At 43.9% G+C, this 24,349-nt stretch overlaps 3 protein-coding genes and 1 pseudogene across 6 annotated transcripts; 2 read left to right on the top strand and 2 right to left on the bottom strand.

Annotated features, from left to right (window-relative positions):
* The first annotated feature begins 77 nt into the window (after positions 1-77).
* LOC106609309 (mismatch repair endonuclease PMS2-like) lies at positions 78-1,692 on the top strand (annotated as a pseudogene).
* Positions 1,693-2,059: 367 nt separating this feature from the next.
* rsph10b (radial spoke head 10 homolog B) lies at positions 2,060-13,187 on the top strand. 4 transcript variants are annotated; one of them, XM_014208959.2, is made up of 19 exons: positions 2,060-2,383; positions 2,551-2,626; positions 2,747-2,815; positions 2,912-3,085; positions 3,200-3,285; positions 3,409-3,529; positions 3,663-3,839; positions 3,931-4,075; positions 4,209-4,342; positions 4,534-4,723; positions 4,932-5,043; positions 5,166-5,245; positions 5,332-5,480; positions 5,633-5,740; positions 10,260-10,478; positions 10,609-10,708; positions 10,812-10,931; positions 12,532-12,745; positions 12,934-13,187. In XM_014208959.2, exons 1-19 carry the CDS (start codon positions 2,133-2,135, stop codon positions 13,127-13,129), a joined length of 2,721 nt encoding a protein of 906 aa, XP_014064434.1. In that variant the 5' UTR covers positions 2,060-2,132; the 3' UTR covers positions 13,130-13,187. The 4 variants fall into 4 exon arrangements, with proteins under 4 accessions (XP_014064434.1, XP_014064430.1, XP_045580233.1 ...); XM_014208955.2 differs by having other exon boundaries at positions 10,260-10,502; XM_045724277.1 differs by lacking the exon at positions 2,912-3,085 and having other exon boundaries at positions 10,260-10,502.
* Positions 13,188-13,603: 416 nt separating this feature from the next.
* LOC106609930 (lysine-rich arabinogalactan protein 17) lies at positions 13,604-15,091 on the bottom strand. The gene is made up of 4 exons (XM_014208970.2): positions 14,708-15,091; positions 14,438-14,615; positions 14,298-14,341; positions 13,604-13,743 (listed from the first exon to the last, which is right to left on the bottom strand). Exons 1-4 carry the CDS (start codon positions 14,981-14,983, stop codon positions 13,627-13,629), a joined length of 615 nt encoding a protein of 204 aa, XP_014064445.1. The 5' UTR covers positions 14,984-15,091; the 3' UTR covers positions 13,604-13,626.
* A 472-nt stretch (positions 15,092-15,563) lies between these two features.
* LOC106609302 (disks large-associated protein 5-like) lies at positions 15,564-23,467 on the bottom strand. Its single transcript, XM_014207971.2, is given in 9 exon segments — positions 15,564-15,827; positions 16,068-16,400; positions 16,975-17,044; positions 17,046-17,130; positions 17,271-17,359; positions 17,449-17,632; positions 18,264-18,444; positions 19,643-19,824; positions 23,227-23,467. Coding segments are annotated over 9 exon segments (1,374 nt in total). The 3' UTR covers positions 15,564-15,818.
* Positions 23,468-24,349: the final 882 nt, after the last annotated feature.

Raw genomic sequence — 24,349 nt, 5'->3', positions numbered from 1 at the left:
TAATTGTAAGGACAAGATTTTTTCCTGAACACTATATCTGACCAGAAAAAAAGGAAAAAAGAAAGTGGCACAATTTAATGTATTTTTTTATTACATTTTTGAACCAACATTTAGGTACACATTGCCTTTTTCAGAGTTGAAATAACAATGTCATTATTATAAAGTTATTATACTGCAGTCTGTTGAAATGTTCCCTCTGTAATCCCCACAGCAAAGACAGTTTTAAGGACATGGAGATTTAGAACATGGAGACAGTTTAACCTGGGCTTCATCATAACTAAGCTCAACTCTGACCTTCCAGCATGCCACTGATGAGAAGTACAACTTCGAAGTGCTTCAACAACACACCGCACTGCAAGGACAGAGACTCATCGTGTAAGGAATCACTGACATTCACCAATTATTTTATATGGTTACTAAAAACGTACTAGTTTTGTGTTGAGTATTTAATTTGTTCGTATGTATGAAGTTTTCAGTCCACTGAATCTCCACCTCAGGCTCACGGCAGTCAGCGAGAACGTTCTTATGGAGAACCTTGAGATCTTAAAAAAGAATGGCTTTGATTTCCTCAGATGCGGATGGAAAGTCAAATAGAATACAACACGCTCACTCACTGCTATATTTAGTGGAGTAAAATATACCCTGCCATAATAAATTAGCATAGCACCTCTCCAAAAATTAGATTTCAAAATAGTATGCATGGGTATTGCTCATATCTGTTTTCTGATTCTGAATTCCATTGTGCTATGTGTTCCAGCTCAGGTGATGGAGTGGGGGAAGCTTGTGTCCCTGCCCACAAGTAAAAACTGGACGTTTGGTCTGGGGGACATCGAGGAGCTCATCTTCATGTTGATTGACAGCCCGGGGGTTGTGTCGGCCGTCTTGTGTCAGGCAGATGTTTGCCTCCAGGGACTGCAGGAAGTCGGTGTGTCACGACTTCCTCCGAAGTCGGTCCCTCTCCTTGTTCGGGCGACGTTCGGCGGTCGACGTTCACCGGTCTTCTAGCCATCGCTGATCCCCCTTTCATTTTCCATTTGTTTTGTCTTGTCTTCCCACACACCTGGTTTCAATTCCATCATTACATGTTGTATATTTAACCCTCTGTTGCCCCCATGTCCTTGTCCGGAATTGTTTATTGTAGTGCTTGTGCACATTATGCTGGTGCGTGAAGGGTTTTACCCATAGATTTTTTTGTACTGTTTACGTTGGTTTTATTTATTAAACTGCGCCGTTGTAAATCTGTTTTTCTCTCCTGCGCCTGACTTCTCTGCCGCCAGTACGCACCCCTTACACTGTGAATGTTATGTATTTATGATGTGATTGATTTGTTGGCCATGACTTGCGATAAATATGAGCTGTTGGATTTCAGCACTAAATAAGAAGTGCTAGTAGAAATGCACCAGTTATAATGTGTGTTATGCAATGACTGAAGTGTACATGTTTGTTTGATGCTTTTGCACTAGTTTTCCAGCTATACAAAAATGATATGTTTCCTTTAGAATTTTCATTTTAGCTCTGGTCCCCATGATGTTTATGTACTCTTTCTCCCACGTAAGGTGGTGATTGGTACAGCTTTGAGTACCAGTGAAATGAAGAAGCTGGTGGTCATATGGGGAGATAGAGCAGCCATGGAACTGTACACATGGCAGACCCACTATGAGACACCTTGCTAACTTGAACTTCATCTCATAAGACTGATCAACCCAGTTGGACTTGCTCAACTGAATACCTCTCAACAGTTTTGGCCTGCTCCTATATCTCTGAAAATACACTAAGGTTGCATTTCAGCAACAACAACAAAAAGACTAACTCTCATTATGTAAAATCAATCGCTGTTATATATCTCTTTTTTTTTCAAATGTTGACTCAAAAAAAGGTTTTGTATTTGTAAACATTTATTTTCTATGTCTATTTTAGGTACGCTTTCAACAAAATAATCAAAACACAAATGCTCTAACATTATCATTTCAGTACATAAACATACTTTAATTAGAACAATTAATTTTGTGAGTTTGTAAAGACTTGACTTTTTGACATACTGAGGATTCCGTACCGAGCTCCTTAGCAACAGGCGCCTCGGTTGCGATGCATGGTATGTTTATGGAATTGCATCGTCTGGATGAACATGTGAAATGGCGAAAGGGGATAAAAACAAAAAACCCGAGAAAACGACTCCCGAACAGTCATTAAGTACATTTTTGTCAAATGGCTCCCATGCTGGTGTTGTATCAGAACCACACGTGTTAGATGAAGAGTCGGGACATGAAACAGATGTAATGACTGCCTCCTTTTCTTCACAACCACCACTCGCCGACAAACAACTTGAGGGAAGTGATGATGCATTTCATGAGGTCCCTGTTCTTCCTAATATTATTGTCCAGAGGTAAACCATTGCTTGTCAATCGCCTCTTTCTATGAACATGAAATAATGCCTCATTATCGTGTTGTTGAGTTTCTTTTCCATAATAACCTAAGCATACACAGCTAAGCTTGCTAACGTTAGCTAGCTACTGTTACATGATCAATGAAAAGCAATCTGTGCTCACTCAGGTACGAGGGAGAAAAGTATCTAGAGCAGTTCCATGGAGAAGGTGTGGCATATTTTCAGGGAGGACATGTCTACAAGGTATTGCATTATGCCATTGCCATATGGTGTCTATATCACATTGTATAGCATGCATTACATGATGACTAAAATGAACCAGCAAACATGACATCAAATCAATAAGCTTTGTTTTTATTCAAGGGTATGTTTTCAGTAGGAGTCATGCATGGACATGGTCTGTACACATGGGCAGATGGCGTGAAATATGAGGTATTTTGGTCCACCACCTTTACAAGATGCATTATTTCTTAGTTAATCTTATACTGCAGATGTGATCTGTGAACCATTTGATTATCATAATGACAGGGTGAGTTTGCATTCAATGTGCCCATGGGCCATGGGACATACACCTGGCTGGATGGTAGCTGTTATGAGGGAGAGGTGTGCAGTGGAATCCGCCATGGTGTGGGGACATATAGGTGTGCCAATTCCTCTGTGATATACAGAGGGCAGTGGCATCACAGCAAAAGGCATGGAAAGGTATGATCCCTTTGCAGTCTTGAGCAATTTAAGTCAGATAAACCTGCATCTTGTCCACAGGTTTATTTAATGTGGGGTTGTTGCTTAATTTACAATATTTGTTTGTTTTATTAGGGTACAATATACTATAACCAGGAAGCGACGTCCTGGTATGAAGGAGAATTGGTAAACAATAACAGAGAGGGATGGGGAGTCCGATGGTAGGTGAACTTGTGTTTAGACAGTGTGTTACACATGTGAATGATCTCCCATTAAATGTGTTCTTATGCTTAAATTATATCAGTGTCATACACCTTGCATATGCTCTCTCTGCTGTGCCAAAGTTACCCCTCTGGGAACCTGTATGAGGGCCAGTGGAGGAACAACATGAGACATGGAGAGGGCAGGATGAGGTGGCTGCAGCTGGGTCAGCAGTATAGCGGGATATGGGAGAATGGGGTCCAGGTAGGTCAAACCATATCACCCTCATCTCCCATAACATGATATATTAATAAACCCATTATTTGGCTTTTGAGAAAGAAAACATGGTTAGAGTAACTTCACATAAATGACTGATAAATCCTCCTCTGTCTTTCAGCATGGACAGGGGACCCACACATGGTTCCTGAGGAGAGTGACAGGCTCTCAGTATCCCCTAAGGAATGAGTACACTGGGGACTTTGTCCAGGGGCTGAGGCATGGCCAGGGCAGCTTCTACTACGCAAGCGGGGCTCTTTACAAAGGAGAGTGGAAGGACAACAAAAAACATGGACAGGTGAAGGGGGAACATGTCCATAAAGTAATCATTCTAATTGAATAGATGTCAATATGGAGTGTAAATAATAAGATCTTGTTAAACATTCTAGGGAAAGTTCATTTTTAAAAATGGACGCATATTTGAAGGGGAGTTTGTGGACGACCACATGGCAGAGTTCCCAGCGTTCTGCCTGGATGGTTCAAACACCCCTGATCTGAGTGGGATTAGAACGCACACTCCCCATCCTGAGGACAGTAAGTGCACCAAGTCCCTCTGAAAATGTATGTCTGTCTGACAAAATGACTCATCTGACATCAACCTGTATGGTCCTGTATTTTTCATATATAGTAATTTTTCAGTACAGTAAAAGTAATTCCTGTGTTTCAGGTGAATCCCCCAGAAGAGCACCAGGAGGAGACTCAGGCAGTGGTCCAGCCCTGCTTGGGCCTGACATGGCTCTGGACATCACTGCTGTGCTGGAGAACCTCCCAGAGAACCAGAGAGACCTGCAGCTCAAACAGGTCAGTGGGACTGACCACAACAGCATATGAAAATCCATTTCAATTTGTGTCAATTCAGTTGTCAAATTAGATTCCATATATTATAACAATCCTTGAACTAAGTTATGATAGCTTCAACCCCAACTCTGCGCTGAGTTGACAAACAGGTGGTGTTTTTTCCGCCTCCATTTGTCCCTCTCGCTGTGTGCCAGGTGGAATTTGTGGTGCTGAGACACATAGCGGAGCTGAGGGCCATCTATAGCTTCTACAGTAGTCTGGGCCATGATCAGTCCCCAGACAATACCTTCTTGCTGTCCCGCCTGCAGCTCTGGAGACTCCTCAAGGATTGCAGCATCCACCAGCAAGGCATCACCCTGGCCCAGGTTGACCGCTACATCTGTTGTAAGGCCAGGGAGAAATAACCATCTCATTTCCTGTTCCTCCCTTCATGTTTGGCCAATTCCTCCTGCTTTGTTAATTTGTTTCAGTCTCATCACAACACAACTTAACATTATAGAGACTAACATATTGTAGTGAGAACAGGGGCTAGCCTGAGCAGGACTTGAACCTTCATTGTTACATTTTCTTGTTTTGTGAACTAATTTCAAAGCAGAGGATGTTCCTTCCGAGGACATCCACTCTCCCTTCAGCACCATGCTGCTCAGAAGGTTCCTCAGCTGTGTTGTGGTTCTGGCCTACAACACCTACCATAAGGACATAGAGTAAGGACAACATTGCTATCCCTTACTGTCCTACTCCTGTGTAGTAACACTGTAATTACCATAGTAACAACCTTGTATCAACACCATGCACTCTACTCCTGAGCCTCTCCTCTCCTTCCCAGGCCCTCTGATACTATACTGGTTGCATGTTTGTCCAAGCTGATGAGGGAGAACATCATCCCTAATGCCATGAATGTAAAAGGTACAAGTACGCATGCATACACCATTGTTTACTCATTATCAAGTGTAACCCACATTCACGCTCTCCTTGTTGTGAACTGAATGCAGGGCTGTTGTTCCCCAAACCCATGCATGCTGTGATTGCTGTCAACTACATTGAGAGGTGCTGGGAGATCTACAAGGCCTTCTGCAGAGCCAACCCAACCCCCCTAGCTGACCAAACCATGACTGTCAGGCACTTCATATGGATGTTTAAGGTACTTGTAAAGTTCAACTAATGTGACCACACACTGATGTTGTGTGGTGATGGGTGCTCATATTTAGAGCCCTGAATTTTTCCTGACCATCACAACCCTAACATTACATGATGTAAGTTGATTGATGAAACTTGGTTCTGTCCCACCAACAGGACCTTAGTCTGTTTGATGCTGAGCTGACCACAGGGAAACTCCTAGAGATCCTCTCTGTAGAGAACCCAGCAGCTTACGACCGCTACTACTGCAACCTAGACCTAGAGGTCAGCTAAACGCTTCAATCATTTTATTTCATTTTATTTTTTTCTCCCCAATTTTCGATCTTGTCGCTGCAATTCCCCAACGTGCTCAGAAGGTGAAGGTCATGTCATGCATCCTCCGAAACATGACCCGCCAAACCGTGCTCCTTAACACCTGCCCGCTTAACCCGGATCCAGCTGCACCAATGTGTCGGGGGAAACACCGTTCACCTGACGACCGAGGTCAGCCTGCAGGCGCCCAGCCCTCCACAAGGAGTCACTAGAGCACGATGAGCCAAGTAAAGCCCCCCCGGCCAAACCCTCCCCTAACCTGGACGATGCTGAGTCAATTGTGGCCGCCCTATGGGACTCCTGATCACGGCCGGTTGTGATACAGCCCGGGATTGAGCCCGGGTCTGTAGTGACGCCTCTAGCACTGCCTTAGACCACTGCGTCACTCGGGAGGCCCCATAACTGATTTATTTAATTCATTCCTATGTATTTTTTATAGTGGAACAGGTTCCTGTACTAAATAGGTGGTGGAACAAGTTCAACAGCATTAAGAGACCCTAACTTTCTAATAGTAGTTTGTTTTATTCACGTTTTATTGTCACATGAACAAGTACATTGAAATGCTTAACAAGCTCTACCCTAAAGTGCATTAATCAATATCAAAATAGTAACACTAATAAAATAAATAAATATATATAGACAGTACCAGTCAAAAGTTTGGACACACCTACTCATTACAGGATTTTTCTTTATGTTTACTATTTTCTACATTGTAGAATAATAGTGAAGACATCAAAACTATGAAATAACACATGGAATCATGTAGTAACCTGGAGGTATGTTGGGTTATTGTCCTGTTGAACAACAAATGACAGTCCCACTAAGCCCAAACCAGATGGGATGGCGTATCACTGCAGAACGCTGTGGTAGCCATGCTGGTTAAGTGTGCCTTGAATTCTAAATAAATCACTGACTGTCACCAGCAAAGCACTAACACACCACCACCTCCAAGCTTCGCGGTGGGAACCACACATGCGGAGATCATCTGTTCATACACTCTGCTTCTCATAAAGACACGGCGGTTGGAACCAAAAATCTCAAATTTGGACTCATCAGACCAAAGGACAGATTTCCAACTGTCTAATGTCTATTGCTCATGTTTCTTTGCCCAAGCAATTCTCGCTTTCTTTTTGGTGTCCTTTAGTAGTAGTTTCTTTGCAGGAATTTGACCATGAAGGATTGATTCACGCATTCTCTGAACAATTGTTAAGATGTTTATGTTACTTGAACTCTGTGAAGCATTTATTTGGGCAGCAATCTGAGGTTGGTAACTCTAATGAACTTATCCTCTGCAGCAGAGGTAACTCTGGGTCTTCTTTCCTGTGGCGGTCCTCAAGAGAGCCAGTATCATAGCGCTTGATGGTTTTTGCGACTGCACTTGAAGAAACTTTCAAAGTTCTTGAAATGTTCCTGATTGACTGACCTTCATGTCCTAAGGTAATGATGGACTGTCATTTCTCTTTGCTTATATGAGCTGTTCTTGCCATAATATGGACTTGGTCTTTTACCAAATAGGGCTATCTTCTGTACCACCCCTACCATGTCAAAACACAACTGATTGTCTCAAACGCATTAAGAAGGAAAGAAATTACACAAATTAACTTTTAACAAGGCACACCTGTTAATTGAAATGCATTCCAGGTGACTACCTCATGATCTGGTTGAGAGAATGCCAAGAGTGTGCAAAGCTGTCATCAAGGCAAAGGGTGGCTACTTTGAAGAATCTCAACACTTTTTTGGTTACTACATGATTCCATATGGGTTATTTCATAGTTTTGAGGTCTTCACTATTATTATACAATGTAGAAAATAGTAAAAAAAACCAAAAAAAACTTGAATGAGTAGGTGTGTCCAACTGTTGATTAATACCGTATATAATAAAGGTAACACAAATAAGAGAGGAAGCGATATACAGTGTCAGTGCCAGTACCATATTGACGATGTGTAGGGAAACTGGAGTATTGAGGGAGATATAGACAGGGATTTGGAGACAGTGACAGGTAGCAGGATAAATGATAATGGTAATTCTAAACAGTATGGCAGCAGCATAAGTGGTCGATGAATGGGATATGTAAACAGAGCTGGAAAGTGACTGGTGTTAGGAATATATAAAGACTAATGGTAATATACACTGAGTGTACAAAACATTAAGAGCACCTGCTCTTCCCATGACAGACTGAACAGGCGTAATCCAAGTTAAAGCTATGATCCCTTATTGATGTCACTTGTTAAATCCACTTCAATCATTTTAGATGAAGGGAAGGAGACAGGTTAAAGAAGGATTTCTAGGCCTTTTAGTGCCAGGCGCACCGGTTTGTGTCAAGAACTCCTACACGGCTGGGTTTTTCACACTCAACAGTTTCCTGTGTGTAACAAGAATGGCCCACCACCCAAAGGACATCCAGCCAACTTGACACAACTGTGGGAAGCAGTGGCGTCAACATGGGCCAGCATCCCTTTGGAACACTTTCGACACCTTGTAGAGTCCATGCCCTGACGAATTGAGGCTGTTCTGAAGGCAAAAGGGGTTGCAACTTAATATTAGGAAGGTGTTCTTAATGTTTGATATACTCAGTGTACTAATGGTAATATGTACAGTTGAAGTCGGAAGTTTACATACACTTATGTTGGAGTCATTAAAACTTGTTTTTCAACCACTCCACACATTTCTTGTGAACAAACTATAGTTTTGGCAAGTCGGTTAGGACATCTACTTTGTGCATGACACAAGTAATTTTTCCAACAATTGTTTACAGACAGATTATTTCACTTATAATTCACTATATCACAATTCAGTGGGACAGAAGTTTACATAAACTAAGTTGACGGTGCCTTTAAACAGCTTGGAAAATTCCAGAAAATGATGTCATGGCTTTAGAAGCTTCTGATAGGCTAATTGACCTCATTTGAGTCAATTGGAGGTGTATTTCAAGGCCTACCTTCAAACTCAGTGCCTCTTTGCTTGACATCATGGGAAAATCAGAAGAAATCAGCCAAGACCTCATAAAAAAAATTGTAGACCTCCAAAATTCTGGTTCATTCTTGGGAGCAATTTCCAAATGCCTGAAGGTACCATGTTCATCTGTGCAAACAATAGTACGCAAGTATAAACACCATGGGACCACGCAGCTGTCATACCACTCAGGAAGGTGATGCGTTCTGTCTCCTAGAGATGAATGTACTTTGGTGCGAAAAGTGCAAATCAATTCCAGAACAACAGCAAAGGACCTTGTGAAGATGCTGGAGGAAACAGGTACGAAAGTATCTATATCCACAGTAAAACGAGACCTATACCTGAAAGGCCGCTCAGCAAGGAAGAAGCCACTGCTCCAAAACTGCCATTAAAAAAGCCAGACTACGGTTTGCAACTGCACATGTGGACAAAGATTGTAGTTTTTGGAGAAATGTCCTCTGGTCTGATGAAACAAAAATAGAACTGTTTGGCCATAATGACCATCGTTATGTTTTGGAGGAAAAAGGGGGAGGCTTGCAAGCCGAAGAACACCATCCCAACCGTGAAGCACGGGGGTGGCAGCATCATGTTGTGGGGGTGCTTTGCTGCAGGAGGGACTGGTGCACTTCACAAAATAGATGGCATCATGAGGCAGGAAACTATGTGGATATATTGAAGCAACATCTCAAGACATCAGTCAGGAAGTTACAGCTTGGTCTCAAATGGGTCTTCCAAATGGACAATGATCCCAAGCATACAACAAAGTCAAGGTATTGGAGTGGCCATCACAAAGCCCTGACCTCAGTCCTATATAACATTTCTGGGCAGAACTGAAAAAGCGTGTGTAAGCAAGGAGGCCTACAAACACAGTTACACCAGCTCTGTCAGGAGGAATGGGCCAAAATTCACCCAACTTAATGTGGGAATCTTGTGGAAGACTACCTGAAACGTTTGACCCAAGTTAAACAATTTAAAGGCAATGCTACCAAATACTAGTTGAGTATGTAAACTTCTGACCCACTGGGAATGTGATGAAAGAAAAAAAAATGAAATAAATCATTCTCTCTGCTATTATTCTGACATTTCACATTCTTAAAATAAAGTGGTGATCCTAACTGACCTAAACAGATTATTTTTACTATGATTAAATGTGAAAAACTGTATTTGGCTAAGGTGTACGTAAACTTCCGACTTCAATTTTACATGTAAACAGGAGTAATAGTGACCAGTAGCAGGATAAATAGATACTAATGGTAATGGCAATCAATAATCAATGAACAGCAGTGTAGTGGTAGTTATAAATCTAATCAATAATGATTTTAGCTGCATCGTAGGTATGAGGAGAAGCAGTAGTTTTTGAGCAGTAGTTTAACAGTGTTATGGTCAGGGGATAGAAGCTGTTTAGGAGTCTAATAATAATACGATTGAATGTATATAGCGATTTTCATTACAGTAAGAATCTCAGATGCTTTAAAAAATAACTTAATTGGAAGTTCATAATGGTGAACCTGATTGTAGATGACGTTCCTGGAGTTCTTTGAGGCGTTGCTGGGCTGTGCAGAGGTTAGTGATCAGAGGGATGGTCAGACCTCCTCAGACAGCCAGATGGAGAGCTGCCCTCTGGCTGACACCCCTGGGGAGAGGACCAGAGACAGCCCTCTACAGAGGTCCTCACAGCGGCATTCCCCTCTGACTGGACCTACTGCAAAGTCATCAAACCCCAACATCTCTCCTGATGTGGGTAGTGTCAAATCACTGGAGGTTGGTTTGATCACCTCTGTCAAATCTTTACATAATCTCAAATGGCGGTCTGGAAATCGAGACCATTCCTTGTCTAAATTAGTTCATTCAATATTTTTCTACCCAGATGGGAAAATCCAAGGAGATTCTCCAGCTGTCTACATCTGAAGAGATGGAGCCCAGACAGAGTCCCAATGCGGCAGGCAACCTCGCATCACGGACTGGGGGTGTGTTCTCCTTACATATCTTTTCTCTACTCACGTATCCGTATAGTCTGACTGGTCACATCTTTGCGACATTGTTGAAAGTGTATGCGTGTGTTTGAGTCAGGTGGTGGGTCAGCAACCCACTTGTCAGACACTGAGAGAAGAGAGGACTCAGGTGGGGCTAGATCAGCAGTGGAGGCCAAAGTGTCAAACCACCCTCCTCATGATCATCCCCCCAGCACAGGTAGATTACACAATAAGTACACTGAACAAAAATATAAACGGAACATGCAACAATTTCAAAGATTTTACTGAGTTACAGTTCATATAAGGAAATCAGTCAATTGAAATAAATTCATTAGACCCTAATCTATGGATTTCACATGACTGGGAATACAAATATGCATATGTTGGTTAGATTATTTATTTTTAAAGTAACTTAGGGGCGTGGATCAGAAAACCAGTCAGTATCTGGTGTGACCACCATTTGCCTCATGCAGCATGGCGCATCTTCTTCACATAGAGTTGATCAGGCTTTTGATTATGGCATGTGGAATTTTGTCCTCTTCAATGGCTGTGGGAAGTTGCTGGATATTGGCGGGAACTGGAACACGCTGTAGTACGTGTTGATCCAGAGCATCCCAAACATGCTCAATGGGTGACATGTCTGGTGAGTATGCAGGCCATGTAAGAACTGGGACATTTTCAGCTCTCATAAATTGTGTACAGATCATTGTGACATGGGGCCGTGCATTATGCTGAAACATGAGGTGATGGCGGCGGATGAATGGAACGACAATGGGCCTCAGGATCTCGTCACAATATCTCTGTGCATTCAAATTGCCATCGATAAAATGCAATTATTTTCTGTTGTCCATAGCTTATGCCTGCCCATACCATAACCCCACTGCCACCATGGGGTACTCTGTTCACAATGTTGACATCAGCAAACCGCTCGCCACACGACACCGTCTGCCATCTACCCGGTACAGTTAAAACCGGGATTAATCCATGAAGAATACCACTTCTCCAGCGTGGCAGTGGCCATCGAAGGTGAGCATTTGCCCACTGAAGTTGGTTACGACACTGAACTGCAGTCGGGTCAAGACCCTGGTGAGGACAACGAGCACACAGATGACCTTCCCTGAGACGGTTTCTGACAGTTTGTGCAGAAATTCTTTGGTTGTGCAAACCCACAGTTTCATCAGCTGTCTGGGTGGCTGGTCTCAGATGATCCCGCAGGTGAAGAAGCCAGATGTGGAGGTCCTGGGCTGGCGTGGTTACACGTGGTCTGTGGTTGCGAGGCCGGTTGGATGTACTGCCAAATATTCTAAAACGACATTGGAGTTGGCTTATGGTAGAGAAATTAACATTAAATTATCTGGCAACAGCTCTGGTGGACATTCCTGCAGTCAGCATTCCATTTACACCCTCGCTCAAAACGTCTGTGGCATTGTGTGAGAAAACTGCACATTTTAGTGGCCTTTTATTGTCCCCAGCACAAGGTGCACCTGTGTAATGATCATGGTGTTTAATAAGCTTCTTGATCTGCCACACCTGTTAGGAGAATGGATTATCTTGGCCAAGGAGAAAATCTCACGAACAGGGATAAACACATTTGAGAGATGTTTTTTGTGCATATGGAACATTTTCTGAGATCTTTTATTTCAGCTCATGAAACATGGGACCAACACTTTACATGTTGCACTTATATTTGTTCAGTGTATACTACACTAATTTGAAGAATTTGACCTCAGAAAATCAAACGATATTACATACATATCTTATCATTGAAATGTTTTAATTGCCATGCCAATCTCACACCTGCTGTGTCTCCTAACCAGAGCCTGTTGAAGACAGGAGCGGAGCAGGTATGAATTCCTGCCCTGCTGAGACTGAACTGGACAGCTGGGTCCAGAGGACCCACCAGTTCTTTACCCAGAGGTTCTTCCCAGCGTACGAGTACAGCCTGGAGCTGAGGAGGGAGGTGCAGGAAGAGAGACTGAGGCAGACGGCACTAGCCCGCATCGCTCTGGCTAAGGCCAAGGAAGACGCCAGGTAGGCAGCTACTGAGACAACATGAGGCCCCTTGATCCAGTTTGTATCCAAAATGTATCCAGATGATGCCCCAGAGAATCTCCATTGGAAGTGATATTTTTAGTCCAAGAAATCTGCCCTTGATGTGAGCACCACACAAGCTCTACATAACTCCCCAACAAATAAATCAATTATGAAAAATGTTCCAGGTTGAGGGAACAGTGGGAGGCAGAGGAGGAGGAGAGACGGAGGGAAGAAGAAGAGGATGAGGAGGCAGAGCGAGTAGAAGGGCCAGAGGATGACCTTAACCCGTCTCCAGCGGCTCAGACGCCTGTGGCCTCCACCACCTCTGTGGTCATCACCAAACAGTCGCCTGCCACCGCAGCCAAGAAGAAGAGGAAATAGACTCTCAGATCACCCATACAACTGTATGGCCAGATTAAACCTAGTCCTGGATAAAAATTGACCTTTTCAGAGCAGTCATAACAGTCCTCTATGATGTCAATAACATGCATTTCACACTTAGTTCCATGAGTGGGACAAGTGTTTTGTGATTCAGTCATTGTTTGGTCTAGACTCGATGTATAGTTGTAGAAGGAGAGGCAAAAAAATTGTAATCTGTTGGTAGCAAATTTGAAGAATCTACATTTTATTTTCACAAGCATATTCAATATAGCAACAAAGTTTATTTCGTATAGAAATCCTGAACACCTGGGCTCCATATAGAATGTGGTTAATAGTTAACACTATCTGGTGCCTTTTTGGTATTAAATAATAAAATTGTACAGATAGCACAAAACAGTGTAAGGAAAGTTACAAAAACAATGCATATAAAAACATTTATTTTTGAAACTAAACTAGTCTAGCAAAATATACAACAACAGTTATGCAAATCAGTCTCATCAGTTGCTGGTTCTGTCAGAGGGAGGTGTGAACGACATGAGGTCACTGGGGCACATTGACTGCCTCACTCTGTCCATCTGATCAGGGGTGAACAGCAACAGGTCTGACTCAACTGGCTGGAGAGGAAATGGGGACAGCATGGGTCAGTTGAGGAATTGATTAATTGTAAAATAAGAAATAACCCAAAAAATACCGTATTTCAGAACACCAATGTGAGAAAGTGATTCAACACCAAATGAAATCATACACACATACAATGGGTGTACAAAACGTTAAGAACACCTTCCTAATATTGAGTTGTGCCAATCCATGTCTCAATTGACTCTAGGTTTAAAAACCCTTCTTTAACCAGTCTTCTCCCCTTCATCTAAACTGATTGAAGTGGATTTAACAAGTGACATCAATAAGGGATCATAGCTTTCACCTGGTCAGTGTCATGAAAAGACGTGTCATAATGTTTTGTCCATTCAGTATATGTACAGTACCAGTCAAGTTTGGACACACTCATTCCAGGGTTTTTCTTTATTTTTACTATTTTCTACATTGTAGAATAGTGAAGACCTCAAAACTATGAATTAACACACATGAATGAGCTGGTGTGTCCAAACTTTTGACTGGCACTAATATATATATTACACCAACACACGAGAGAAAGAAGAGGGAAGTTAACCTGTGTGATCCGTGGGATGAACATTTGTGTGAAACTGGGAGATGCTGTGATGGGAGTGAGAAGTCGGGAAAATGAAAACAAATCCACCATAAGGAATACAAATATCTAAGACTAACCGTATCCAAGCACACACACAGTACCTGTGGGAGTTGACACTTCCTCCTGAGGGTTCTCTTCAGACGGAGCCAACGGACTCAACATTTCTACGTCTATCACCATGGGCGACAGCATCTCCTCTGCAACAGCTGGCTCCCGTGGTGACAGGCTACACCTCACTGTAGGTTGGAGGTAGCGCTCAAAGGCCAACCCCGGAATATCCTTGTGTATTTTGAGAATAAAACCCAGATGAACTCTTGCCAGTAATTTAGTAATACATTAAGATGAGACATCTTCTTTAACAAAACACTTACCTCTGTGATGGAAGTGTCTGGAGTCACGGTCCCTGGTACGTCGGCATCAGCTGGGAAGCTGAGGGAGACCTGGACAGCAGGAGGAGAGGAGGGGGACACCAAGCAGGGGGAGGAGAGGGGAGATTGGCTGGCCTCAGTAAATCTTGGCCAGGCTGGGTTGGGGGAGAGGGTGAAGCTGAAGACAGGGCTCCTGACTGGATAGGACTCTACTCCATGGTAGTGGGGCAGTGAGGGTGAGAGGGGAAGCCTTGAGGAGATGGGGAGACTGGGAGCCATGATGAGGTGGGTAGGCTGGTATCGTAGGCCTCTAAAGCCTATTTTCTGTCCTGGAGCTCTAATTGGTTGGGCTCTTCTGTGGCCAACACCGATTGGCTGAACGCTTCTCGATGCTGTTTGTCACTGGTCAGCTGTTGTGTGTTGGATGGTGATTGGCAGATTATTTCAGACTTACAGATTTCAGAGTGTTCCTCAGGGCAAACAGTGGGTTCTGAAACAACCTCAGATTGGTCACAAGCTACATCTTCCTGCATGCTCCCGGGCTCTGGTTGGTCAGGAGTGACATTCTGCGCGCAGGCTAGCTCTGGTTGGTTGCTGGGGCCTTCCTCTGACTGGGTGTCCAGAGCTTCTTTGACTGTTGAGATGCAGAGAGAGACTCTGGTGGGGCTACTTTGGGTGGGGGCCGGGGTGTAGAACTGAGGATCAGAGTGAGGGGTACGGAGTGGGGTGGCATTAAACAGGTAGGCAGGGGTGAGGGTGGAGCAGGCAGGAGTGAGGGTGGAACAGGTGAGGGTGGAGCAGGCGGAGGTGAGGGTGGAGCAGACAGGGGTGAGGGTGGAACAGGTGAGGGTGGAGCAGGCGGGGGTGAGGGTGGAACAGGTGAGGGTGGAGCAGGCGGGGGTGAGGGTGGAACAGGTGAGGGTGGAGCAGGCAGTCGTGAGGGTGGGGTGAGCAAGGGCGAGGGTGGAGCAGGTAGTGGTATGGGTGAGGTGGGGGAGAGGGGAGGCGTGTGGAGCTGCAGCAGTGTTGGAGTGGCGGGTTCTTCCGGGGATGGAGAACTTGGTGACTGAACAGGGAGATGTCTGAGGTATGGCAGATACATGGGTGGATCTCTTCACAGAGCCTGGAAAGAGACAGACCATACAGCAATCAGTCCATGCCCAACTAACGAGCTCTATACAGCTTTACCAGGTACCTCAAACACTGACAGAGGGAAAGGTCAGGGGTCTTCCAGGTTCGAGCAAACCCGCCATCCTTTTGGCCTGCCATTCTACGCATCTTCATCTGCCTCCATCCATATCTCTGAGCATCACAGCAGTTGAGGGGAAGCTTGGGTGAAGAACGGTGGAGGTACGAGTCTCACCTGTGAGTTTGGCAGGACTCTCCACCTGGAAGAAGCCTCCCTGGAACACCACCACCGGTGGTTCTGGGGCCTGGGTCTCCACCTGGGGGTCCTTGGGAGCTGGAGCAGGGTCGTCCACAGTGCTGCCTTTGCAGCCTGCTGCTTGACCTTTATTGCAGCCTTGATGGCAGCCAGACGAGACTTGGCGACAGCACCACTGGCAGGCTTAGCCACCAGAGCAGAGGGCAGCTTCTTGACCACCTTCCTCTGTCGTGGTGGGGGTTTGCTTTCCTCCTGCCAACCTTTAGACTCTGCCTCCTTCAGAGCACCAAACTTCTTGTTCACGTCCTCTACCTGAAAGAGGAAGAGTCAAACAAGTGGAGAGAGAGAGAGAAGAGGGGTTGCCCTTTTTAGAAAGCTTGCATCCACATTTTCAACCTTTCAGAATGCTGTACCAATCTAGGTGGTAATTCTTTCTAGAGGTAGCTAGTATAGTTTAGCTGTAGTGTTAACAGACAGGCACAAACAGAGTTTAACCACCAGTGTCTGACTGTTTGTTCATCTAATTCTACACACACACACACACAGTAGACCATGTCCTCATTAACCCACATGGTAGGAGACCATGTCCTCATTAACCCACATGGTAGGAGACCATGTCCTCATTAACCCACATGGTAGGAGACCATGTCCTCATTAACCCACATGGTAGGAGACCATGTCCTCATTAACCCACATGGTAGGAGACCATGTCCTCATTAAGCCACATGGTAGGACACCATGTCCTCATTAACCCACATGGTAGGAGACCATGTCCTCATTAACCCACATGGTAGGAGACCATGTCCTCATTAACCCACATGGTAGGAGACCATGTCCTCATTAAGCCACATGGTAGGACACCATGTCCTCCTTGTCACTAACCCACCTGGTAGTACACCATGTCCCAGAAGCCTTGCAGGTCAGTGCAGGTGGTCTTCTCTCCTCTGCCAAGCTCAGTCATCCACCAGGCCAGAGAACTGACCAAATCTCTCCTTCATCAGCAGCCTGGTCTGGCCCACCGCCGTACACATACGGTCACACACTTCACAGGGATGGAGGTCAACACAGTTAGGAAAGGTATTGAGAGAGAATGATACATTGAGGAAATGTGGTGTGATGTATTTTTGCTTATAGAAATCAGAATCCACAGCATATAATGGTTAAAACACATGAGTCACTCACTCTCTTCAGGGACAGAGGCATCATCCACCCTGGGCTCCCACTGCTGACAAAGTTCTGTCAGCCTCTCTGTCTCACTGACTACCACTGACCTGACAGACACACGGACAGACATTCACATAACACACCAATACGAGTCAGGAACATAGCTGTTGACTTGGTTTCACATATTAACCCTCACCTGAAGTAGGGCAAATCATGCTCTGCTTCCTTGGGACTCGGAAGACACCGAGGGGCCAGAGTAGGAGAAGGGCGAGGTGGGGAGTGAGCAGGGGACTTGGCAGGAGAGAGAGAGAGCACTGAGCTCCATTTTGGGCACCAGGTTATCAGAGGGCCAGAGTGGAACAGGGTGTAGAACTGAGACACTGGAGAGGATGAAAAAAGTTTAATACATACACAAAGCTAAAAAATGACAGCCGGTCATATTTTAATAAGTAGTAACGGAATATCAACCAGGTTTTCATTCTCTGAAGAAATGAATCTGACTAAACCTAGTAAATATTAATTTATTGATAGGGAATAGAGAGAGTTAATATGTTAGAGGGATATAGACTGATCAGAAAAGAGTGAAGAAATATTTACATTTTAGTAATTTAGCAGACGCTCTTACGCAGCGCAACTTACAGAAGCAATTAGGGCACATGGACAGATTTTACACCTAGTCAGCTCAGGGGTTCCAAACATCAACCTTTCGGGTACTGGCCCAACACTCTTAACCGCTAGGCTACCTGCTGCCCTAAAAAGGATTTCCTCGAATCCTCTCCTCGACTTCTCAAAACCCATTGGAAGAGAAATCTGAGGTAAATGTTTCCTCCAATGCCAATCGAGAAGGTGCAGAGAGAGGATGAAGGTCCATAGAGAGGATGAAGGTCCATAGAGAGGATGAAGGTCCATAGAGAGGATGAAGGTCCATAGAGAGGATGAAGGTCCATAGAGAAGATAAAGGTCCATACAGAGGATGAAGGTCCATAGATGTGAGGAGTCACACAAAGTTACCTGGGTTTGAAAAAGGAGTCTGCAGAGCGGGGAGTGAGAGGGTTGAGGTTGAAGGAGGACAGGCCTGCTGGGGCCTGGAACACAAAGCCCTGGGGGGCGAAGGAGGACAAGGTGGGGGCTGAATGTGGGATGCGGTTGGCCTGGGCTGAGACAGGTTCTGGAGCTGGATGAACAAGGTCTTCTACCATCTTCTCATCCTCCTGCTCCTCTGCACTAGGGGGTGTGGGGCTGGCAGCCCTAGTCTCCTCTAATGGCTTGTCCACTTTCACAGCAGCCTGCTTATTGCTCATAGCATTTCCTAAAGGGAATGCCAAATCATTATTTTTGAATGCAGAAATAACATGTCGAAAAGCACGCAAAATGTTGTTAAAGAATGGTGCATAACAAGGTTGGGACGTCAGCTGCCAATGCTCACCCCTGGTGTTCCTCCCTCTGCCAACAGGTGGTGCTGCAGACTGCTTGGCATTTGATCTGGTCTTGGGAGCTGCAGCAGGTGTTCTTTGCCACAGGGGCCACAGAGACCTGAGGCCTATTAGCTGACCTTGTGGATGGGGCTCTGACTATTGGTTCAACTGCAGGAAAGTGGAAAAATAACAGTCATGAGTTACGAGTCAAGGATATGTTTATCAGGGTCAAATAATTGGCAAAACAAAAGGCGTGGAGAGTAACGTAAAGAATAGCTGTGTGTAGTACAGTTGACAGATTGTTGTCGTGGTTAGGAGTGTTACCTATAGCAATCCTGGTCCTCCTGGTTGACCTGACCACAGCTGGTTCAACTAAGCCAGAACCAGGTAGAGGTCAAGGGTCAGCAAGTGTTGAATCAAGCAAACAATTGGACTAATTGTTTTAGAGGTAAAGTGGGGGTAAAGAAACACCAACCTTTTCTTGAAACAGGGAGACTGTGAATAGGCTGTGTTGCTAAGGTCAATGGAACAGAGAAAAGAACTGCATATTGTAAATTATATGGTTATTCAAAAAAGCAGCTATTGTAGTTTTTGACTAAATAATGTAACAGAACATCTTATATAAAGACATGTGCAGAACAAATGTAGACTTGTAGGCCCCCAAAAGTCTCCTTGGGGGCCTGCTGCCTCATGGTGGAGCAAGTCACTCTGGTGGATTGGGGCTGGACCAGTGGCGTTGTTGCCTGGTGGGGGGGAAAGGCCAAGTTATGGCCATGTAATAACCACTAAGAACACCAGTTCTTCTGTTCTTATATGCTAATGAATTTTGGGCACATCGAAGTTGAACCTCCGGTGATGAGTCAGTTACATCTTCATCAAATCAATGATTGAACAGTGACTCCCAAGGACGATGGCTATAACATCTATAGACATGTCAGCAGTATACTGAGTCAGTCTTAAGCTGTGTCCTCTCACCCTGGCTTTGATTGTGGCAGCTGAGGCCTGCGGCAGAGGGACCAGGGGCTGGGCCTCTGGCCGGTACAGCCCAACCTTGAACACCCCCTTCTTCTCCCTTGCCCTCTTCTCTTTCTCCTTCACAAGCTCCTTCTTCTCTTTGTAGCGGACAAGCTTTTTCATTCGCTCCTCCACTGCAGCGTCTGAGAAAAAAGAAGGAGGGAGTTGGAGAGAAAATAGATCAGTGTGGGATTACATAATGTTAGTGGGAGTGGAGGATGAAGAGGCATGAGGGTGAAGTTGGCTCAGGCTCATTTTTTTTAGACATACTCCACAGTTTCAGAGAATAAAATATTGTAGCCAGTAACATTACCTAGAGCAGTAGTTCCCAAACGGTGGGGAGCACACCCCTTGGGTCAGTAGGGGGGTGTGGGGGTCCCCCCAAAATAATATATATATATATATATATATATATATAGTGCCGTTAAAAAGCATTTGCACCCTTTCTAATTCTCTACTTTTGAATATTTTTTATACTGAATACTCAGATCCTCACCCAAAACCTAATATCAGATAAAGGGATCCTGAGTGAACAAATAACAATAACATAATTCTGCCCGTGTGAAAAAGTAATTGCCCCCCCTCCCCCTTACACTCAATAACTGGTTGTGACTCCAACCAAACACTTCCTGTAGTTGTTGATCAGTCTCTCACGTCTCTTCTCTGATACAGAGCAGAATTAATGGTTCCTTCTATTAATGCAAGTCGTCCAGGTCCTGAGGCAGCAAACCATCCCCTACCACCATCATGCTCGACAGTTGGTCTAAGGTTCTTACTGTGGAATGCAGTGTTTGGTTATCGCCAGATATAATTGGTTATCGCCAGATATAATGGGACCCATGTCATCCAAAATGTTATACCTTTGACTCATCTGTCCATAGAACATTCTTCCAAGAGTCTTAATCATCCAGGTGCTTCCAGGTGTTTTTGGCAAACTTGAGTCAACATTTTGGATGAGATGGGTCCCGTTATGCCTGGTGAAAACCAAACATGCCGATGGGTCCCATTACCTGCCCGGTAAAGTTGAAACCGGGCTTCATCAGTGAAGAGCACACTTCTCCTGCGTGCCAGCGGCCATCGAAGGTGTGCATTTGCCCATTGAAGTTGATTATGACGCCAAACTGCAGTCAGGTCAAGACCTTGGTGAGGACGACGAGCACGAAGATGAGCTTCCCTGAAACGATTTTTGACAGTTTGAGCAGAAAGTCTTAGATTTAAACTGTGGGTTTGCACATCAGCAGTACGGGTGGCTAGTATCGATTCAGCAGGTAAAGAAGCCGGATGTAGAGGTCTTGGCTTGGTACACGTGGTTTGCGGTTGTTGGACGTACTGCCAAATTCTCTAAAACGACATTTGAGGCGGCTTATTGTAGAGAAATTAACATTAAATTATCTGGAAACAGCTCTGGTGGACATTCATACAGTCAGCATGCCAATTGCACGTTCCCTCAAAACTTGAGACATCTGTAGCATTGTTTTGTGTGACAAAACTGCACATTTTAGTGACCTTTTATTGTCCCCAGCACAAGGTGCACCTGAGTAATAAAAAATAAATAAACGTTATTTAACCTTTAATTAACTAGGCGAGTCAGTTAAGAACAAATTCTTATTTACAATGACAGCCATTAATTCTTCTCTGTATCAGAGAAGAGACGTGAGGGACTGATCAACAACTACAGCAAGTGTTTGGTTGGAGTCATTGTCGCTAAAGGTGGCGCAATGCTGTTTAATCAGCTTCTTGATATGCCACACCTGTCAGGTGGACAGATTAACTTGGCAAAGGAAAAATGCTCACTAACGGGGATGTAAACGAATTTGTGCACAACATTTTACAGAAATAAGCTTTTTGTGGGTATGGAAGGTTTCTGGGATATTTTATTTTAGCTCATGAAACATGGGACCAACACTTTACATGTTTTGTTTACATTTTTGTTCAATCATTGTATGTATGTATACAGTACCAGTCAAAAGTTTGGACAGACAAACCCCCTCATTCAAGGGTTTTCTTATTTAAAAAAATATATTTTCTACATTGTAGAATAATAGTGAAGCCAGCAAAGCATCCCCACACCATCACACCTCCATGCTTCACAGTGGGAACCACACAAGGAGTTCATCCGTTCATCTACTCTGCATCTCACAAAGACTCGACTGGTTGGAACCAAAAATCTCAAATTTGGACTCATCAGACCAAGGGACAGAATTCCACCAGTCTAATGTCCATTGCTCGTGTTTCTTGGCCCAAGAAAGTCTCTTCGTATTGGTGTCCTTTAGTAGTGGTTTCTTTGCAGCAATACGACCATGAAGTCCTGATTCAGTCTCCTCTGATCAGTTAATGTTGAGATGTGTCTGTTACTTGAACTCTTAGGCATTTATTTTGGGATGCAATCTGAGGTGCAGTTAACTAATGAACTTATCCTCTGTGTCTTCCTTTCCTGTGGCGGTCCTCATGAGAGCCAATTTCATCATAGCGCCTGATGGTTTTTGCGACTGCACTTGAAGAAACATTCAAAGTTCTTGAAATTTTCCAGATTGACTGACCTTCATGTCTTAAAGTAATGATGGACTGTCATTTCTCTCTGCTTATTTTATCTGTTCTTGCCATAATATGGATTTTGATTTATTTTTTTTACACCAAATAGTGCTTTCTTGTTTACCCCCCTACCTAGTCACAACACAACTGATTGGCTCAAACGCATTGAGGAAAGAAATTCCACAAATTAACTTCAGGCACACCTGTTAATTGAAACGTATTCCAGGTGACTACCTCATGAAGCTGGTTGAGAGAATGCCAAGAGTGTGCAAAGCTGTCATCAAGGCAAAGGGTGGCTACTTTGAAGAATCTCATATTTAGAATATTTTTTTATATACTTTTTTGGTTACTACATAATTCCATGTGTTATTTCAAAGATATGTCGTCACTATTGTTCTACAATGTATAAAATATAAAATAAAGAAAGCCTTGAATCAGGGGGTGTCTGTCCAAACTTTTGACTGGTACTGTGTATATATATATATATATATATATATAAACGGAACTCAGTCCAGCTTTAAAATGATTATTAAAATTGGTAATAGAATGCACAAGGTGCAACTTCAAATGTAGGCAGTGTATTATCAGTTACTCTTGTCCTGCCAGTCCAGTCATTGCAGACCTTAAAGAGCTATTTATAACTTTTCAGAAATGTTGATATGTCAGCTAATATTTTTAGCTAGGTTTTTTTAAGCCTTAGATTGATGTAATGTTTGAGTCACTGAAATATCACATGAGACATGGCAAAATAAATAGAATTGCAAGAAAATGAGCTTAAACCCTGCAACATTTTCTCTCCACCAACAAGAGGGGTGTGAACAGTTTGTGTCATGTACAGTGCTTGTGCCCATAGAAATATACGTGGCGCGTGCATGGGGGGCCGGGATGCTCAAATGCTGGAAGGGGGCCTGAATGAAAAAAGTTTGGGAACTCCTGTCCTGAATACTGTTTAGATTGTTAAATAAGTGAACCGCGAATGCACATCAGAACCACCACACACAAAAACAACTCACTTTTCACTTGTTTTGCATTCAGTACATTTCCCTGAACTACTGACACATTTTCAGCAACCGACATGTCCAGTTGAGAACATTCCAACTCGGGGAGATTGTCAAGCTGTCTGTGGCTGTTCAGGGCCTTGTCTCGGTTCTCCTTCTGGGACTGCGACCGTCTCCGAAACATCTTCACCCGCAGCATGTCCACACTGGTGTCACGTTGACGCAGGTGGCTGAAACAAGCTTCCATGGAGTCCATGGTCCTGTGACAAATATAAATACAATGCTTGGAACTTCTAGCTACTTACACGTTTTATAGACAAATACATTGATTATCTTGTGACTATACTGTAGCTATCTAGCCAAATAACATTAGGCGCAGTCAATGTTAGCCACTATATTTAGTGTTAATGAGAAACATTTACCAACATAGTATTTCATCATTGTGCACTCTTACCTGTTGGAAAAAGTAGTTGTTAGTGGTGATTTCAAAGTTATAGCTGTCCAGCTAGCACCCTTTCTGGACGTGGGTCCTCAGACTCAAATTAACAACATGGCGGGGCAGTTTTGAAAATTCTAAATTCTGCTAGTCAATGCCAATTGGCTGAGTGGCTGATTTCCGTGGGTAAAACAACTGTAAGTACCTGGGGGGTAATCGATGTACAACAAGCCTAGAAGTCAATGGCGTCATCATTGAACCAAAGTTTGAACTCCCTCCCCTCTATTTTTTTCTCTCTCTGTGTGGGCGCATAGGCGCTTGAGCAATCTAGCAAAACAGAGCAGCTGCACCCCCACTTTCGAAATATCGGTGTAAATGTATGTTTTAGCACCCCTACTTTCAAAGTCAGGCACCCATTTGTTTGTGTGTGTGTGCGCCTGTGTCCCTGGCATTATTCTCATTTAATGTAGACCTATTGAACATAAAGGTTATTCTATGTCCTGTCCTATGGAATGTAACTGTTTCCCACTCTCATCATCTCTCCAATTTTATCGTTTCAAATTTCACCTTGTGTGTACTTTCAACACACCACAAAAGGGCGGTCGCAGTGTTGTCAGCAGCACAACCATGAGGCAGACAGACAGTATCTCCCAGGTGGAAAATACTTCATGTATCTATCTGAGCTAGGGGGCTTTAACAGCA

The sequence above is a fragment of the Salmo salar genome, chromosome ssa01 (genome assembly GCF_905237065.1).
Source record: "Salmo salar chromosome ssa01, Ssal_v3.1, whole genome shotgun sequence".
Classification (NCBI taxonomy): Eukaryota; Metazoa; Chordata; class Actinopteri; order Salmoniformes; family Salmonidae; genus Salmo; species Salmo salar.
Note: the sequence above shows the minus strand (reverse complement) of the source record. Positions and strands in the feature narration are given on the sequence as shown.

Coding starts and splice junctions, on each gene's coding strand:
- rsph10b (XM_014208955.2), top strand. CDS start 2,133: ATGGCGAAAGGGGATAAAAACAAAAAACCCGAGAAAACGACTCCCGAA. Junction 4,724..4,931: donor GGTTGACCGCTACATCTGTT/GTAAGGCCAGGG, acceptor CTAATTTCAAAG/CAGAGGATGTTCCTTCCGAG. Junction 5,741..10,259: donor ACTGCAACCTAGACCTAGAG/GTCAGCTAAACG, acceptor ACCTGATTGTAG/ATGACGTTCCTGGAGTTCTT.
- LOC106609930 (XM_014208970.2), bottom strand. CDS start 14,983: ATGGCTCCCAGTCTCCCCATCTCCTCAAGGCTTCCCCTCTCACCCTCA. Junction 14,616..14,707: donor CAGACACTTCCATCACAGAG/GTAAGTGTTTTG, acceptor AAAATACACAAG/GATATTCCGGGGTTGGCCTT. Junction 14,342..14,437: donor GGAAGTGTCAACTCCCACAG/GTACTGTGTGTG, acceptor CTCCCATCACAG/CATCTCCCAGTTTCACACAA.